General features: G+C 40.3%; 1 protein-coding gene and 1 non-coding gene across 3 annotated transcripts in view; both read left to right on the forward strand.

Moving 5' to 3' along the window:
- Positions 1-19,029, forward strand: part of Stim1 (stromal interaction molecule 1) — a 184,083-nt gene that overhangs the window by 131,632 nt on the left and 33,422 nt on the right. For both annotated transcript variants that reach the window (XM_042687881.1, XM_042687871.1), the window contains exon 4: positions 14,884-14,995. In XM_042687881.1, coding sequence (XP_042543815.1) covers positions 14,884-14,995 — 112 coding nt within the window. The remainder of the gene's footprint in view (positions 1-14,883; positions 14,996-19,029) is intronic.
- On the forward strand, positions 12,650-12,751 carry LOC122117005. Its single transcript, XR_006149054.1, has one exon. It is a non-coding gene; the product is annotated as a U6 spliceosomal RNA (small nuclear RNA).

Genomic DNA, 19,029 nt, shown 5'->3' on the forward strand with positions numbered 1-19,029 from the left:
AGCAGATTTGATAAAAAAAAAAAAAAAAAGATCTACCCATTGTTTACATTCTGTTGTGGGTTAATCTTGAATTGATTAAAACATACACTAATTATGATATTTGTCTTTCAATATATTACCTGTATGTCACATTTATTGAATAAATAAAAGATATTAATCTCTGATCTTAGATAAAAGGATTCAGATACAGACATTTGCACAGAATAGCATACCTTTAGATATAAAGAACCATCAAGAACACCATAAAGGCTGTCAAGCTAACAGGATAGAAAATAGTCCTATAGCAAAAAAAAAAAAAGCACAGTCCCAAGCACAGGATCTTTCTTTCCTCCACTACCCCTACAAAATAAATAAATAAATTTCCAATCAGAATAAAGGATTTCTGCCATTATGAATCTATCTTTCTTTCACTTCCGGCTTTTTTCTTTTTGCTTATGTGGTGCTGAGAAATCGAACCCAGGGCCTCTGGCATGCAAGGCAAGCGCTCTACCACTGAGCCACCTTCCCAGCCCTGCCATCATGAATCTTTATAAACTCCACTGAAAATATTCCTAGAGCACACATCTCATCAAGAATCATAAACAAATGGTGAGAGAAAGGAAATTAGAAAGTCCCCAACTTAACCTGTTAATTTTGAAGCTGCAGAAACTGAGGACAAGACCTGAATTTGTGAAGCAAGTAAATGCAGGAGCTCATGGACAGCCATGATAAACAGTAGATAGTGGAAAATTATTATTTAATTATGCATGTGTTGCAATTATAATAAAATATTTTTGTTAAAGTTAAAAAAACCCAAAAAATTAGCAAGAATTGAACAGGATGAGCTAAGGAATGACCAAGAACAAGAGAATTCCAGAGATCCCCGCATCAGACCTTAGAGATTGGATTGGCCTTTTTTTTTCTATATTTTTTTTTGTCCGGTCGTGGGGCCTGAACTCTGGGCCTGGACGCTGTCCCTCAGCTCTAGGCTAGAGCTCTTCCACTTGAGCCACAGCGCCACTTCCAGCTTTTTTCTTTTTGCTTATGTGGTGCTGGGGAATCAAACCCAGGGCCTCAGGCATGCAAGGCAAGCGCTTTATCACTGAGCCACCTTCCCAGCCCCGTGGATTGGCCTTTTCTAACTGCCTCTTTACTGATAATTCATCCCTAAGTATCTTTACTCTGGAGTCAGACATGGCCAAGGGGTGAGAGTGCCCATGGAGAATCAGATTTGTGTAGGGTGGATTACAGGTTTACATAGGGTAGTGATTAATCTGAGGGAATGTGAAGCAATTTGAGATGATCTGTAGTTTCTTGTCTTTTCAGGACCATATAAGATGGTAAAGTGGCCAGGCGCCAGTGGCTCACACCTGTAATCCTAGCTACTCAGGAGGCTGAGATCTGAGGATCATGGTTCAAAGTCAGCCTGGGCAAGGAAAGCCCGTGAGACTCTTATCTCCAGTAAACCACTAGAAAACTGGAAGTGGCTCTGTGGCTCAAGCGGTAGAGCGCTTGCCTTGAGCTGAAGAGTTGAGGGACAGCGCTCAAGCCCAGAGTTCAAGCCCTACCACCGATCAAAAAAAAAAAAAAAAATAGAAGAATGGCTGTTCTTGAAAAGAAGGAAGAAATACTGGATAGATTTTGCAGACTTTCTTAGCAGTAGAATTGGGTGCATGTTTGAGTCAATGGAAACAGTATTAATATCCTTATAGTGAGAAGTCACGTAAAGCATGGACTTTTAGGCTGGTTCTTTTCTTTTCTTTACTTTTTTTTACTTTTTTTTTGGTCGGTCATGGGGCTTGAACTCTGGGATTGGGCGCTGTCTCTGTGCTCCTCAGCTCAAGGTGAGCACTCTACTGCTTCAGCCACAACATCACTTCCGGTTTTTTAGTGGTTTATTGGAGATAAGAGTCTCACGGACTTTCCTGCCTGGGTTGGCTTTGAACCGCTATCCTCAGATCTCAATCTCCTGAGTAGCTAGGATTACAGGTTTGAGCCACCGGCACCTAGCTATGCTTTCATTTTTTCTGAGTTAATGAATCTTTTTTTTTTTTTTTGTCGGTTGTGGGGCCTGAACTCTGGGCCTGGGCACTGTCCCTCAGCTGGACAGCTCAAGGCTAGTGCTCTACCACTTGAGCTACAGCACCACTTCCGGCTTTTTCTGCTTATGTGGTGCTGAGGAATGGAACCCAGGGCCTTATGCATACAAGGCAAGCATTCTACCACTGAGCTATCTTCCCAATCCGTGGCTTTCATTTTTTTTCTATACAAAAGTACATTATTACTTTTCTTCTTTTCCCTCAAGGGTGCTAGGATTTGTGTGTGTGTGAGTCCTGGGCTTGAATTCAGAGTTTGGGAACTTTGTCTGAGCTTTGCTCAAGGCTTGTGCTCCACTACTTGAGCCACAATATCCATCTGGGCTTGAACTTGGAGCTTGAGTGCTTTCTGAGCTGTTTTGCTCAAGGCTAGTCCTCCACAGATCCATTTCTGGCTTTTGTTGGTTAATTGGAGATAAGAGTCTCATGGACTTTCCTGCCTGAAGTCCTCAGATCTTTGCCTCCTAAGTAGCTAGGATTACTGGAGTGAGCCACCAGTACCAGGCCCTCGATGCAGTATTTTAAAGGATGCTTTTTGACAAAGTATATTTCTTTCTTTCTTTTTTTTTTTTTTGGTTGGTCGTGGGGCCTGAACTCTGGGCCTGGGCGCTGTCCCTCAGCTCTTCAGCTCAAGGCTAGTGCTCTACCACTTGAGCCACAGTGCCACAGTTTGAAGTCAGCCTTGGCAGGAAAGTCTGTGAGATTCCCATTTCTAACTAACCACCCTAAAACTGGAAGTGGAGCTATGGCTCAAGTAGTGGGGCCCTAGCCTTGAGTAAAACAGCTCAGGGACAGTACCCAGGCCCTGAGTTGAAGCCTCCATGACCAGCAAAACAAAATAAGCCTCCCTCAACAACCCCCCCCCCCCACCGCAACTCCAACAAAAATTAATTAATTAATTAATTATGATCCTCCTTTCTTTGCCAGCTGAATTCTGGGTCACAGATTTATCTATACTACCATCCTGCTCATTTTTGTGTCTGTGTGCTGGTCCTGGGGTTTGAATTCAAGACCTGGGATCTATCCTTGCTTTCCAAACTACAACTTTGAGCTGCAACACCACTTCTGGTTTTCTGGTGGTTAATTGGAGATTAGAGACTCACTGACTTTCCAGCCTGGGCTGGCTTTGACCCTGATCCTCAGATCTCAGCCTCCTGAGTAGCTAGATTACAGGTGTGAGCCACTGGCACCAGCTGTCTGGCTAATTTTATAGTAACAATAACATTATTATTATTGTTATTATTCAGTCATTGGGCTTGAACTCTGGTCCTGGGTGCTGTTCCTCAGCTCTTCAGCTCAAGGCTAGTGCTCTACCACTTGAGCCACAGCGCCACTTTCAGTTTTCTGGTGGTTAATTGGAGATAAGAGTCTCATGGACTTTCCTACCTGGACTGGCTTTGAACTGCGATCCTCAGATCTCAATCCTCCTTAGCTAGGATTCTAGGCATGAGCCACCGGTGCCCGGATTATTATTATTATTTTGAGACCAGGTAGCTTTTGAACTTTAGAGTTCTTATACTTCAGCCTCCTGAGTGCTAGAATTACAGATATGTACTACTGTGCTTGGCCTATTGCATCATTATACTGTATTTCAGTATAAAAACTGTATATTGTGTGTTTATTTAAATAATATGGTATATTTTCTATTTATAAATTGCTTAGAACGATAACTGATTATGATATATAAGGAAAATATTATAATTGAGATTTTATAAATGATGTAATATATAAATTAACATGCAATAGTTTTCTGCCGTTTCTTATCCAACTCTAGTATTGGCCTTAAGAAGTACTATTTCTCTTTAGTCATTTGTGCAAACATTCCTACATTAAGAATATTTTACTAGTTTACTTTGTTTGCCAGGCCTTGTACTTGATGAATTTAGCATGTAGGCTCATGTTTATTTCCTTAGCCACTTATTTATTTTCCACTACTCTTCATGAATGTCCTCTGTACTCACACTGACTTATCAGTGATTCCTAGGATACCTCATCCCTTGCATCCCCTCATGGGTTCATATATGCTGTTCTTTCTGCTCCTCATTTATCCTCTTGATATTATTAAAACCTACTTGACAATTCAGATCCAGTTTAACTAGCCTCTTTACAAAATCTTTCCTGAAAATCACAGGCTAAATTGGGTGTCTTCTGTGTTCCCACAGTCTCCTATGCTTAACTCATAGCATTTAGCACAGTAATTGCAGTGATCAGCCCCCCTACCTATTTTCCCATTAGTCTGCTTGAGGGCATCATCTAATATGATTCCTTTACTGTAGCACAGGTCCTACCCCAGTGTAGAGAGATAAGAGACAAAACTTTGCCATTGTCTCTAGCACTGTGTGATCTTATAGTTCAACATTTCAGGGCTTCTGGATTCTCTTACTATTCTGCAGCCATGCTACCAGTCTTTCCCTAGGCTGGCTTTTCCTAGCCTTATTACTCTTTGGATAGCCTTCAATAGCATGTCTGGTGGGCCCTGGAGAACTAGTTTTTGTGCATAAGCCTAATGAGCTATCACATGAGGCCTAGGCACCATGCCCATATTATTTTTGTGGTATTGATAATTCAGTATTTGATATTAACATGATAATAGAAAATGAAGATGCCAGAATGTTAATGAAAGCCAGAATGAAACTGCTCAAATTAACTAGTTCCAGGCCCCCACTGTCTTTAGGAACAGCCACTTTGAAAGATTATGAGCTGTCCTGGAGTGTGCAGTGAGAAGTCAAATAAGAAGCCCAATTTGGGGATGCTTTTCCCTTTTTCTGTGTCCTGACATCACCTTCCATTGTTCTCTGATCTAGCACTTGTCATTTTTTCCTTTGTATGTCTGTCTCCTTTTCTAGAAGAGAGCCTTTAAGGATGGAGGTCATGGAGAATCATCTCTGTGTTGATAACTAATCGAGGACCTACATTTAGGAAGTGGCAGATCTCAAATCAAACCACCTGTTTCCAAGGCCCACATTTGTAGCTGCTGTGCCATATTTACTAGCTGACCAAATGTGACCAAAGTCTGACCAAGTGGTCAGATAATTGACTAGTAGCTGTGTGAAGGAGACCAAAAAATGATACTGGAAAATTTCCTGCCAGACATATTTCTCTTGGGATGTAGGTTTGAAACCACAAAAGTAGGTGAAGGCTTCATCTAGAGGCGCCGCCACATGTCCAGTATGGGAAAGAGATTCTGACTCAGGAGCCCATTTTGTATTGCTGTTGTTTTCCTGGCAAGAGGAAGAATTAGCGTGGTTCAGTATCTGCCTTGGCACATCTGTGGAGGTATTGCTATAGCTCACATGCTAGGCACAATACTTACTGTTCCTTCTGTGGCATGTCCTTTTTCCAGGTAGCCACATGGCTCACATGTTTTTCATTATCTGCTCATATGTCTTCATCAGAGAGGCCTTCCCTAACCTAAAACCACTGTCCACTGTTCTTTTCCCTTATACCCTTTTATTAAATTTTTCTTCATTATACTTTTCATCTCTTGACATATAATTACATGTTTATTGTGGTTTTTTATTTTTGTTGTACTAAAGATTGAACCCAGGGTCTTGCTCATGCTAGGAAAGCACTACCATTGAGCAGCTTCCTCAGCCCTTTTAAAAGTTTTCATTTTGAAACAAGATCTTATTAGGTTGTCCAGCCTGGCCTTGAACTTTCAGTTTTCCTTCCCCAACCTCCTGAGTGACTGGGATTATGGGCATGTACCATCATACCTAGCTCTGGTTTATAGTGTTTTACTTCTTTTCTTTCCCTCAAAACAGAAACAACATGAGAACAGTGACTCTAATTTTTATACTGTTGTAACTCTAGCTCCTGCAGTGGTTCCTAAGTAGTAGGTATGTAAAAAAATTTTTTTTTTGTCAGTCCTGGGGCTTGAACTGGGCTTGGGCACTGTCCCTGTGCTCTTCAGCTCAAGACGAGCACTCTACCACTTGAGCCACAGCACCACTTCTGGTTTTCTAGTGGTTTATTGGAGATAAGAGTCTGACAGACTTTCTTGCCTGGGCTGGCTTTGAACTGTGATCCTTAGATCTCAGCCTCCTGAGAAGCTAGTATTACAGACATGAGCCACCAGTGCCTGGCTATAATATATATATATTTTTTTTAATACAAGACCAGGACTTGGAACTTGGTATCTGATGCTTGCTTGTGCTTATTGGCTGGTGCTCTACTACCTGAGCCATGCCTCTAATCCTTTAATAATTTTTTTTCTCCCAGTAGATAAATTTTTTTGAAGTTTGAGACTACCTACTTTTCTTATGTGTGCATGTCAGTCCTGAGACTTGAACTCAGGGCCTGGGCATTGTCCCTGAGCTTCTTTGGCTCATGGCTAGCACCCTACTACTTTAGCTATGTTTCTACTTTCAGATTTTTTTTGGTAGTTTATTGTAGATAGAATCTTACATACTTTCTTTCTCAAACTGGCTTTGAACCATGATTCTCATATCTCAGCTTCCTGAGTAGGATTACAGGTATGAACCACAGGTGCCTGGCTTGAAACTACCTGCTTTTAAGGACCATTATCATTTGATCCAGCAATATCTGATTCTCTTTGTCTTTACTAAGTGACCCTAGGACTCCATACAATCTAGAGTGATTGTTCTTTGCACATGTCTACACCGTGTCTTTGCTTATAGTAAGCCTGTATAGCAAATCTATACCTAGATTCTGATCTTTTTTTTTTTTTTTTTTGGTCGGTTATGCGTCTTGAACTCTGGGCCTGGGCGCTGTCCCTCAGCTCTTCAGCTCAAGGCGAGCGCTCTACCACTTGAGCTACAGCGCCACTTCCGGTTTTCTGGTGGTTTATTGGAGATAGGAGTCTCATGGTCTCTCCTGCCCGGGCTGGCTTTGAACCACGATCCTCAGATCTCAGCCTCCTGAGTAGCTAGGATTATAGGCGTGAGCCACCAGCGCCCGGCTCTGATCATTTTTTTAAATTTTATTTTATTTGTGAACATACTGTACAGAGAGGGGTTACAATTACATGGGCAGGATAATGCGTACATTTCTTACCAAGCATTGCAGCCTTCTCCTTTGGTTTACCCTTCACATCCCTTCCCAGCCTCCCCCCTCCCCTCCGAATCCTTCTTCTCCCTCCCCCCCCCCACCCCCACCCCCCCCCCACCCCCCCCCTCCCCGCACCGACGTTGTAAAGCTCATTTTGGACATGACTCTGATCATTTTTTAACATGTTCTTTTGAATGAATATATGTATAAAGAAACAACTCTTACTAAATTTATATTAAATCCTAGGTATTTTCAGTTAGTTCCATGAACTCACTTATTAAACAATCCTGGGAGGTAAGTGTTGCTAGATTGTAAATTACATGAGAATAAGGACTTCTTTCTCCTTCACTGCTCTGTTCCTATGTTTGGCATGGAATAGTACAAAATAAATAACAGAATAAATACTTTTTTGTGCTGGTACTGGGGCTTGTACTCAGGGCTTATGCACTGTCCCTTAACTTTTTTGCTCAAGGCTGTGCTCTACTGCTTAAGCCACAGCTCTATTTCTGGCTTTTTAATTGAAGATAAGAGTCCGAAGATATTCCTTCCTGAGATAGCTTTCAATTACAATTCTCAGATCTCAGCTTCCTGAATTCACTAGGATTACAGGCATGAAATATTGGAACCCAGCCAGAGTGAATATTTAACAGAAAGAGAAAGTGAAGCTTATAATGGTCTAATGATTCACTCAAGTTGGTCCCTTATAATAGCTAAGGTAGAAATCAAAGTCTTCCAGCTTCCAATTCTAGTACATTTAACAATAAAAATCCAGTTTTCTAAGGTGCTCAGAAATTTGTCAGTCTTCAATAACTTTATTTTTCATGGTTTTGAGACTAGCCATGGCAAAAGTTTTTAGGACCCTTATTTCCACAGATTAGCTGGGTGCGGTGGCATGCATCTGTGGCACTAAGCTGCCTAGGAAGCCATAGGTAGGAGAAGTATACTCCAGACCAGGCCCGGGCAAAAACACAAGACAGTGTCTAAAGAATAACCTATGGGGGGCTGGGAAAGTGGCTCAGTGGTAGAGCGCCTGCCTTGCATGCCTGAGGCCCTGGGTTCGATTCCTCAGCACCACATAAGCAAAAAGAAAAAAGCCGGAAGTGGTGCTGTGCTCAAGTGGTAGAGCGCTAGCCTTGAGCTGAAGAGCTGAGAGACAGTGCCCAGGCCCAGAGTTCAGGCCCCACGACCAGACCAAAAAAAAAAAAAAAGAATAACCTATGGCAAAAGAGCTGGAGGCACTGGCAGAACACCTAGCTAGCAAACACAAAGTTCTGAGTTCAGACTACAGTACTACCCCAATCACTTAAACAAACAAAACTCAACCAAAGCATACTTTTTTTGGTGATTACCTCATTATAAAATAGAATATTTTATTTATTTATGTAAAATATTTCTCAAATACAAAAGCCCCTTTCCCAGGGCTGGGGCTGACTATACATACTAATTAATATTAATTAATAAATAATGATAATGACAATGAGAAAGTAAGATTATTCATCTTGTCTGTTCTCTCTTTTGATGGAATTTCCAGAGATTGACATTCTCTGATTCCATGTAACCTTGTTCATTATTTTGTCCAGAAATGTAGTCTTTGATGTGGCTAGCAACCACAGATCAAGCTTTGAGGAGGCTTGTGACTTCAATAAACCACTCTTGCTTACATGTCCTCCTAGGATTTGGACACAAATCATTTGGAATCTGTATCTGTATTATTCTCTTATAAACTCTCCTTGTCATATTCTGTAGCCTCTTGCTAACAGTGAGCTCTGTGTACTTGGTGTTGCTTTCTCTGTGGTCCAGGGATTTTTCCCATTTCCTCTGTTGGAATGAGAATGCAGAACAAGACTTAACTTCTAGGTATTTGAGTCTTAGGAACAAGAGGTCCTGATAGCTTCACTGGACTGTTGTTTGTGAATCTTGTTAGAACTTACACTGTCTGAGATACACTTAATATATATGATACAGCTTGTTACAGATTATTTTGTTCAGACTACAGTGACTGTGGGTGGATGACACTATGTTGCCAAGCCCTACTAGATAGGGCTGCTGCCTAGGTAACAGAATGAAATGTAGAGAATAAACCAAACAAACAAAAACTGCCTTGAGGTTTGGTGTGATACACTGGGCCATTGTCCCTTTTCCCTGTACTTAAGCTACGTAGGGGCTAGTCAAAGTCCATCTGCTTTGGAGTACAGTGTCCTCCTTAGAGACTCGGTTTCCTAATACCATGTTTAGAGCAGTGATTGTGGCACAGTTTTGTCTCCCAGGGGACATTCAGCAGTATGTGGAAACATCTTTGATCATCATAACTGGCAGCATGCAACTGGCATCTGGTAGATATATGTTAGAGATGTTAATCTTGCAGTAATACATAAGACAAGTCCCACAACAAAGATGCTTCCATCCCAAGTGTCACTGAACCCTGGGCTAGGCTGGCTGTTGCTTGTCTGTGCTGGGGCGGGTATTGATCAAGCAATTCCTCTGTGCCAGTTGTGTGCCAGTATATGCAAGTTCTTGTAGTAAGGTAGCCTCCTAATAGAAGTCCCTTGAAGCACCGCTGGCCTCAGGCCCTTCTAACAACAAAAAGAGTTGCCTTCTTTCCTCTCCCCACCAAGGAGAAAGGCCGCTTTGTGCAGAGTTAGGCCTAGCTCCAGTAGCAGCACAGATAGGAGTGTGTTGTTTTCTTCCCTTTACAGGCTAGCACTTGTCTGTCTGCCTCATGTAGGCGTGCCACTCTTCTCTGACTTCATTACCTGACTCTCCAGACCATAGTCAAAGACCACATTTATAATGTGTGAGAACATATTTTCATTGTCAGGAATAAGCTATTTTATTCTACTTTCCTCAACACTTCGTTAACCCTAATTCCATTATCCTCTTTTTCCAAGCCCTAAAACTTGAATGCATCTCTTAGAAATTAATTTTTTTCTTTTTGTCTCATATGTTCTTGTTTGGGACCTACAGACTTAACTAAGTGGTATTTACACACCTTTTGCCTAAGCTTCTAGTGTCTTGTCTTCCAGGATATGGTCATAGAATACACTATACTTATTTCATTCCTCCCTCTTCACACCTTTCCCTTTTTACCTGTCATGTCTCTGAATTATGCCTACCTCTATAGCCACTCAGCACTCAGCAAACATGCTTTCATCCTGAAACCTGGCATATCTTGTGGAGAACCTTAAGATTGGAACATTTTTGCCTTCAGTGTTTTCTTCATACAAGATGCTTCTGAATCATGAGAGAATATGAGAGTGACAGAAACACTACCAAAGTTATGTATATTCTTTTTTTGAAATAGAGTCTATGTAGCCCAGGTTGGCCTCTCAGCCTTGCAAGAGCTGGGGTTACAGGCATGTGCTACCAACACCCAGCTTTTTGGTGGTACTTGAATATGAATTTTTTTTTTTGCCAGTCCTGGAGCTTGAACTCAGGGCCTGGGCACTGTCTCTGAGTTTTTTTTGCTCAAGGATAGCATTCTACCACTTGATCCATAGCACCACTTCCAACATTTTCTGTTTATGTTGTTCTGAGGAATCAAACCCAGGGTTTCATGCATGCTAGGCAAGCACTCTACCACTAAGCTACATTCCCAACCCCACTGAATTTGAACTCTTAATCCTCACAGTGCATTGTACTGCTGGGCCATGCTTCCAGCTCTTCTCCTTTTGCACTAATTCTTTTTGAGAACAGGTCTCACTTCCTGTATAAGGTTGTGTCTGGACCTCAATCTTGTTTTATTTCCCCCTGTAGTTGGCATTGAGATGAGAGGTCTCACAAACTTTCCTGCCCAGGTTGGCCTTGAATGGGAATCTCTTGATCTCAGCTCCCCAAGTAGCTAAGATTAGAGTCTTAAACTACTTCATTCAGCTTCTTTGAGTAAATTCTCATTGATACCATGTATATGATCTTTTATTTAGAAACGGTTGCTGAGCAAAAGTGAATAGGACATATTCTTATATGGCTCCTCAGGAGGCAGGGGATGAAACTCATCATATCATTCTCCTCAAAACTGTTTTGGCTTTTTGCTGGCCACAGTGCTTTTTAAATGTGAGGAAAGTACACATTTCTTTTGGAAAAAATAATTTATTTTGGACCTGTAGTGTTGGCCTAAATTATTTTAATGTGTCATTTAAAAACATGTTATATACAAACATATATGGAGCTATAAGTTGTTATACAAAATTTTTACTTAAATATAAGGAAAATCAGGTTCACATTTTAAGTACCAGTAAACTTCGCATCCAATTACATGGTATCTTTTTGCTGAAATTCAATTGCTCTCAGGCTTTTAAGTTCCACATGTCTGTATTACTGGGTGCCATCTGATGACTCATTCCTCCCACCGTTTTTCACTATTTCAGCTTCTGCAAACTGTGATTTGTATAATACATCATGATCTCATTTGACCCCTACTTGGCTTGAACATATTCCTTGTATTGTAAGTCCACTTCTGTTCCTTAACACAGCGTTGATTTTTAACAGAGTATAGTCTTCAGCTTGCTTTCTATGTAGCTACATACACAAGGTATAAAAATTATTTCCATAGGGTATTTTTACACAACATTACAATCATTGAGGTTTATTAGCCATAGTGCTCCAAGTATTAGTGATGATATGATTTGCCATGTTTTGAAGGATCACTCAATAATTATTTCAGTTAGAATTGGCTTCTGTTATGACAGAAAATCCTATTACTCTGTTGTAATCAAAAGAGGAAATTTACTTGTACAAAACTGAAATATCAATGAATAGGGATGTTTGCAGGCTTGTTCTGACTCAGGACCTAAATGATGCCATCTGGATTCATCTCTGCTCGGCTTTGCCTCTGTAGGAAGGCTTCTAGCAGCCTTAGGGAGGAGAGATAGATGGGCAGATTGATATAGAGACAGTTTGCCTGAGATTGAATCTTTATCCATTTCTAGCTGGGTAACTTTTGTGAAGTTATGTAATCTTTCTGTGCTTCAGTTTCATCATCTTAAAATGAGGATAAAATGGTGTCGATTTCACATTGTGTTGGTGAAGATTATATTTATGTGACTGCTTCTCTTGATTTTATTAACCTGGTAGTTCAGGACTATCATATACCAGTATCATAGATGAACAAGTCTGTCCTGCATGGGCCAGGAAAAAATCATGAAATTGAGTTTCTTTAGGCTCACATTGGGTTGTATGCTCATTCCGGAATTAAGCGTTGTAGACCTCAAGATGGAATATACTGATTGACTGAACCTTAGTTATATGCTCTGCTTTCAGTGGTTGATTTAGCTTTCCCTGAACATACTCGCTGAAAGCAGGGGATGCGTGGCTCTCCTAATAACTTCAGCATACTGCTGCCTTCACAAGGGGAAGGATATGGTTGGTGATAAAAATGACCCTGTCCATCATAGTGCTATCAAATAGATTGTAATAGGTTATCATGTTGTATTATGGCATTCTTTCTGGGGATGTGGTAGTTTTAGGTTTTAATGGGAAACATTTGGATTGTAGTTATAAAAATATACTTGTATACAATATTAGTTTTGATATATGGGTTTTTTTTGTATTAAACTACTTAAATTTGAGTGCTTACTTCAACAGCACATATACCAAAATTGGAATGATTCAGAGAATCATGGCTCCTGATCAAGAATGACATGCAAATTCATGGAGCATTCCACATTTTTAAAAACTCTAAACTTGAGATTGATAACTTTTTTTAAATTAAGTAGTTATACAAAGGAGTTTCAGTTCTAGAAGTCAGGTTATGAGTACAATGCATCTTGACCCATGTCATGCCTTCCATTGTTCTTCCCCCATCTTTCCCCATCCCATCCCTACTTTCAAGTTACATAGTTCAATTTTTATATAATATACATTGAATACACAGACGGTATTTGTTCACCCTTCCTCTCTCCTTTGTGTACACCCTCCATGTTCTCTTTTCCCATACAGAACTTGTTACAGCTTCCTGGTATTCATTTTGTTAAACTGTTAGTTGTTCAGTAGAATTACACCATTGGACTCATCCCCTAAGTATATGATTAATTAGTCAATTTATGTGTATATGCATATAACCCTGTGTATGTTTATATTTAGACCTAAAACTTCAACATAGGAGAGAAAACATGCATTGTTTGTCCCTTTAAGCCTGCTTTACTTAACATAATTTTTTTCTAGGTCCATCCATTTCCCTGCAAATGACATAATATTCTATCTGATAGATGAGTAAAATTCCATCATATGTATGTATCATATTTTCTTGATCCACTCAGCCATATAGGGCATCTGGGCTATTTGCATAATTTGGCTATTGAGAATAGCGTAGCAATGACCATGGATGTACAAGTGTCTTTATTGTATCTTGATTTTTAATACTCTGGGTTGATGTCCAAGAGTTATAGAGTTGGATTGTAGTGTAGTTCTATGTTTAGGTTTTGATTATTAATAAAAGATCATGTTCTAACATTCAGGCAAATATTTTCTATTGTAACTATTCTACATGAACACAATTGAAAACTCAAATGCAAAATTCTTACCAAAGTTGATAGCCTGTACCTCATATATTTGTATGATCCACCTGTACTCTTGGTTTTGACTTGTAGGTTATTTTCATTCTCATATTTTCATTCTCATAGAAAATTATCTTCATCAGTGTTATCCAACAGAACTTTCTAATAATAATGAAACTATTATATGATTGGTATTGTCCAATGTGGTAGCCACTAGCCACTTCTAGCTTCTATAAACTTGAAATTCTTAGAGACACTGGAGAACTGAATTTTTAATTTAAACTACTTTTTAAATAAAATTACATTTAAAGAGCCACTTGTAGCTACTACTTTTTTGGCAGTGCAGCTCTGTCTAGCAACATTAAATAAAATAATATTTATAAAGTGCTCAAAGGCTTTGTAACAAGTTCTCAGTAGATGTGAGACATGGTTAGTTCTCTAACTTCTGACCTGAAAAGCAGTAGATCTCGCTTAATTGGCTAGAGCAACCTAAGGCAGGCTTATTTCAGGCAATCCCAGTAGCTGTGTTAGCATGGCAGGCAAGAACTTTCATGCATTCCATATTCTAGACAAATCCAACTTCACATCTTTTCTTTGCACCTTCATTCTAATAGCAAGTACTTATTTCTCTCACATCCATGAAGTATTGCACACTTGGATAGGTTCCTTCACACACAGATAGACTCTTCTCTTTTATGCTGCAGTTTCAACATCTTTTCTCAGGTTGTCCCTAAACCACTACGCAGTCATTCCCTTTCTCTTCTGTGCTCTATGCATATTTCTTTATCAAGTTTTCTACTCCATGCCTCACTGATGTTATTTAGTTTTAATCTTTCTAACTAACTTGTTGTGTGCTTGGTATTAAGTGGGCCTTTTGCCTTTTATATATGCTTTATGAACAGATAGATGGATGGATGGATCCTTTTCAATCCTGGTCACATTTATGATTAAAATACTTCAAGATCAACCTTATTGAGATATCACAAAGAGATACACCTGTTTGAAATGTACAGTTTGATGAGTCTTGTGGGTGTTGTAATTTGTATGACCATCATTGTACTGAATATAGAATATTTTCATTAACCCAAAACACTTTTGGGGTAATGGTTGAATCTATACTATAGATTTTAAGATTTCATATAAGTAGACTTGCACAGTGTGTACTCTTTTCATACTTGGGATGTTATGGGTAAAAGATATGTTAAACACACAAATGTGGAAAATGTTAAAGTCAGTTTGATCATAACAGTTAAATGCAAGCAGTGCTTGGTATTTTGGAGTCATGGTGTGCTTGTCTCTTTTCACAGTGTACAATTGGACAGTGGATGAGGTGGTGCAATGGTTGATCACATATGTGGAGCTGCCTCAATATGAGGAGACCTTCCGGAAGCTGCAACTTAGTGGTCATGCCATGCCAAGGTCAGGAGGGGGTCTGGATTTTACTCACTTGAAGATGGAGGGAGTGGGGTGAGGTGGATATGCTTCCAGGTTGTCCTGTCTGGTTAAGTGAGATTTTACAGGATAGTCTGCAGGCATCTCTTCTTCACACATCTGTTGTGTGCTTTTATAAAGCACGATGAGCACTTGGTGTTCATTCTCTAATTTAATGTTTCTATCAATCCTGAAAGTTGCTTCAACAGCTTTCCCTTATTGAATGCTTAGTACATGCCAGACGACGGGCTACTCAACACTTTATATATAGCATCTCATTTTTAGATTGTTAGATCAGTTCTGAAGGTCAGTATTATTGTATATAGATGATGAAATTGCTTAGGCAACTTTCCCAATATAAAGGTCATACACATGGCTAAATCAGGGGTAAAACTGTGATACGAATCTAGAGCTGTGATAGATGTAATAGATTCAGTCTGCATTATTTGCTTGTTTTTGTTTTTGCTGTTTCCCCAGTGCTGCTGTTACTGCCACTGCTGCTGCTGCCGCGGCTGCCACCTCCTCCCCCTTCTCCCCCTCCCCCTCCCCCTCCTCCACCTCCTCCTCCTCCACCTCCTCCTCCACCTCCTCCTCCTCCTCCTCCTCCTCCTCCTCGTCTTCCTCCTCCTCCTGCCTTAGGGCTCTTTTAGCCTCTCTGTGTTATCCAAATACAGTAATGAAAATGGTACAGAGGTGCTGATTCCCATTGTCTCACTCATCTCTGGAACGACCTGTGCAGCAGATATGTCACAACTGCTTGCCTGTTTTCTGGGACAGTACACTAGGGCTTGGATAGGAGTGGAGAGGGTTGGAGTGCTGCTTAGACTTCTTGTTATGTCAAACTAGTATCAAATGCCATGCAGTCCTTAACTTATTTATTCATTCAACAAGTATTTACTAGGTACTTAGTCTGTACCAAGCACTTGTGCTGGATACTGGGAATAGACAACAACTTTCCTTGGCCCTCAGAAGTTTTATTATCTGTTAACTAGATGTAGAAACATCTAGTTTTGAGCTTTGGCAAAGAAGAAAGGGGAAGGGGAAGGGGAAGCCATTGGAATGCTTACACACTGCTGTCTGCAGCCACTGAGTTACCAGGAGCTGCTGTCCCAGCCTAGCTGATTGAGCTGGCTGTTCTCCCTTCTGCTACCTATGGTCTCCTCTTCACAGTTTTTTCTTACTCTTGAGGGAGTAATAATCCCAATACTTCTACCTCTGGGTATAGAGTACTTTCTTACCACACTTTTGCCTTTTGAGTGAGCAAATTGAACTCCAGTAAATCTTATTTATCTAAGATGGCAGGTGGCAGAGCTAGGGTTTGAACCCAAGTCTGCCTAATTCTAAGTGCCTCTCCTTTATTTTTCACTTCCTTTTCCTCATATATTGTGTGATTGAAAAATCGGCTTCCATGTAGTATTCAGTTTAGTTTTTTTGTTTTTTTGTTTGTTTGTTTTTGTCGGTCCTAGGGCTTGAAGTCTGGGCCTGAGCGCTGTCCCGCAGCTCTTCAGCTCAAGGATAGTGCTCTACCATTTGAATTACAGCACCACTTCCGGTTTTCTGGTGGTTTATTGGAGATAAGAGTTTCACAGACTTTCCTGCCTGGGCTGGCTTTGAACCGTGATCCTCAGATCTCAGCTTCCTGAGTAGCTAGGATTACAGGCATTAGCCACCGGCACCCAGCGTTAGTTCTTTTTTTAAAAAAAGTTCACACACATACCTACCATATGCTATACTCCTTGGACCTTGAAGACAAAGAGATTTATGAGACCTGGCCCTTGCCTAGAGGAAGTGTATATTCATTGGAAGAAACAATGAAATGAATAGATGATTGACCATAAAATTCAGGATGTGGGATTTTTTTCTTGTTACTCATGGATATAGCAGTATTGCCTTGTGGATGCTTAGGCAATGTAATTAAATGTAATGGTTATGGCTTGTGTTAAAACTGCAAAGCATAGGATAAAAAGTGAGTTCTCAGGTCACAGATTCACCTAGCCCTTCTGAGGCTAGTATTAGAGCCGCCAAGAGCAGGTCTAGCCATGCTGAGTACAGGAGTAGAAGATAGCAAGCTGTGGCACCTTAGTGACAGCAGGAAGTATATAGTCCCCTTCAGTGCATGAGGGGGAAAAAGAATGGTTCTCAGAACACAATTAGCTAGGATGGTATAATAGGAAGAGTATAGCAGATTGGAGTTTATTCTCAGCTTTTATTGCTTACTTGTATGTGACTTAGTGCAAGTTACTCAACTCTCAGTCTCAGTTTCTTATCTGCAAGATGGAGTGAATAATAGAACTGCTTTCTTTTCCTTTTTTTCCTGTACTGGGGCTTGCACCTTGCTCAGCTTGTTTGCTAGACTGATGCCCTACCATTTGAGCCATGCCTTCCTTCTACTTTTTGCTGGTTATTTTTTGCCAGTTCTGGGGTTTGAACTTAGGGCTTGGGCACTGTCCCTGAGCTGCTTTTGCTCAAGGTTAGCACTTTGTCATATGAGCCACAATGCCGCTTCTGGCTTTTTCTGTGTGTGTGGTACTCAGAACTTGAACCCAGACCTTCATGCATGCTAGGCAAGCACTGTACCACTAAGCCACATTCCCAACCCTGCTGATAATTTTGAGCTAGTGTCTTACAGACTTTTCTTCCCAGGCTGGGTTTAAACCATGATCTTCCATATCTCAGTTTCCTGAGTAGTTAAGATTACAGGTTTCAACCTTGGTGACAGGATAGAGCTACTTTCTTAAGGTTGTTCTGAGGACTAAATGTACTTTTGTATGTAAAATATCAGAACATGATATGAGATACACAGTAGTTGTTTAGTAAATGCTAGCTCCCTTCTTTTTTCTCTCATTGTATAGACATAGATAGCATTTCAGTTCGTAGGTATCTTTGAGAAATAGACTGCAGTCTATTTCTTTTGGTTAGATAAGAATCCATCACACCTTGTAGAAGTGACTTGAAGAGGAGCCCAAAGAACTCCCGGGCTTATAGGAAGCATCTAATTTTATGTAAGTTTGCATAGAAGGAAACTGAGGTCCCTAGGAGAGAGACCAACAGCTTATAATCAGACGAGTTACTAGTAGAATAGGTATCAGAAGACAGCTCTCTTGACTGCTTCCTAATCATAGTGCTTCACTGACCGACTTGTAGGTGGGCTTGATTGCTTTTTAAGACCAGAAGAGGAAGTAGGTATTCCTGTATGCTTAGACAGGAATATAAACCAAACACTGTAATGTAAGCTTTTCTTCTACCTGGGGAAATAAAACTATGAATCAGAAAAGAACACCAACCTAACAGTAATATTCAATATTCCTTTATAGGCTTCAGGCCAGTGTTTTTCAACCTTTTGTATCTTATACCCCTTTTCTCCTGTACCCACTGTGTTCCAGCAGTAGAGAAACAAAGTCCAGTTCTTCCTATGTCATTTTCTTGTTTACAGACTCTCACATATTAAAGTTATCATTGACATTGTGGTTAAAGGTCAGAAAAAATTACAGTAATTTTTTGGGACTAAATTACATTGTAATGACTCAGAGATGAACTCAATTTTTGTCATCAGCAGGTTGATTTATAATGACAGTGGGTTAGAATTAGGGCAGTTCAGAAATTCCATGTATTGGGCTGGGAAGGTGACTCAGTGGTAGAGTGTTTGCCTTGCATGCATGAGGCCCTGGGTTTGATTCCTCAGGACCACATAAGCAAAAAGAAAAAAGCCGGAAGTGGCGCTGTGGCTCGAGTGGTAGAGTGTTTGCCTTGAGCTGAAGAGCTGAGGGACAGCGCCCAGACCCAGAGTTCAGGTCCCACGACCGGACCCAAAAAAAAAAAAAGAAATTCCATGTATTACTGGGCCAAATGGCATGAAATTTTAGTCTGGACTGGACAAGAGAATGTTTTTTATTGTATTTAGTGAAACATGGTTACAGATATATAAAGGATAATTCCTGGACATGGAAGCATAAGGGAAAATTTGTAGTTGAGTATGGGAATTGTCATAAATGGGTAGTCCTTAGAAGGAAAGGTACTTAGGA

The sequence above is a fragment of the Dipodomys spectabilis genome, unplaced genomic scaffold (assembly GCF_019054845.1).
Source record: "Dipodomys spectabilis isolate Male_0828 unplaced genomic scaffold, ASM1905484v1 ptg000003l, whole genome shotgun sequence".
In the NCBI taxonomy this organism is placed as follows: domain Eukaryota; kingdom Metazoa; phylum Chordata; class Mammalia; order Rodentia; family Heteromyidae; genus Dipodomys; species Dipodomys spectabilis.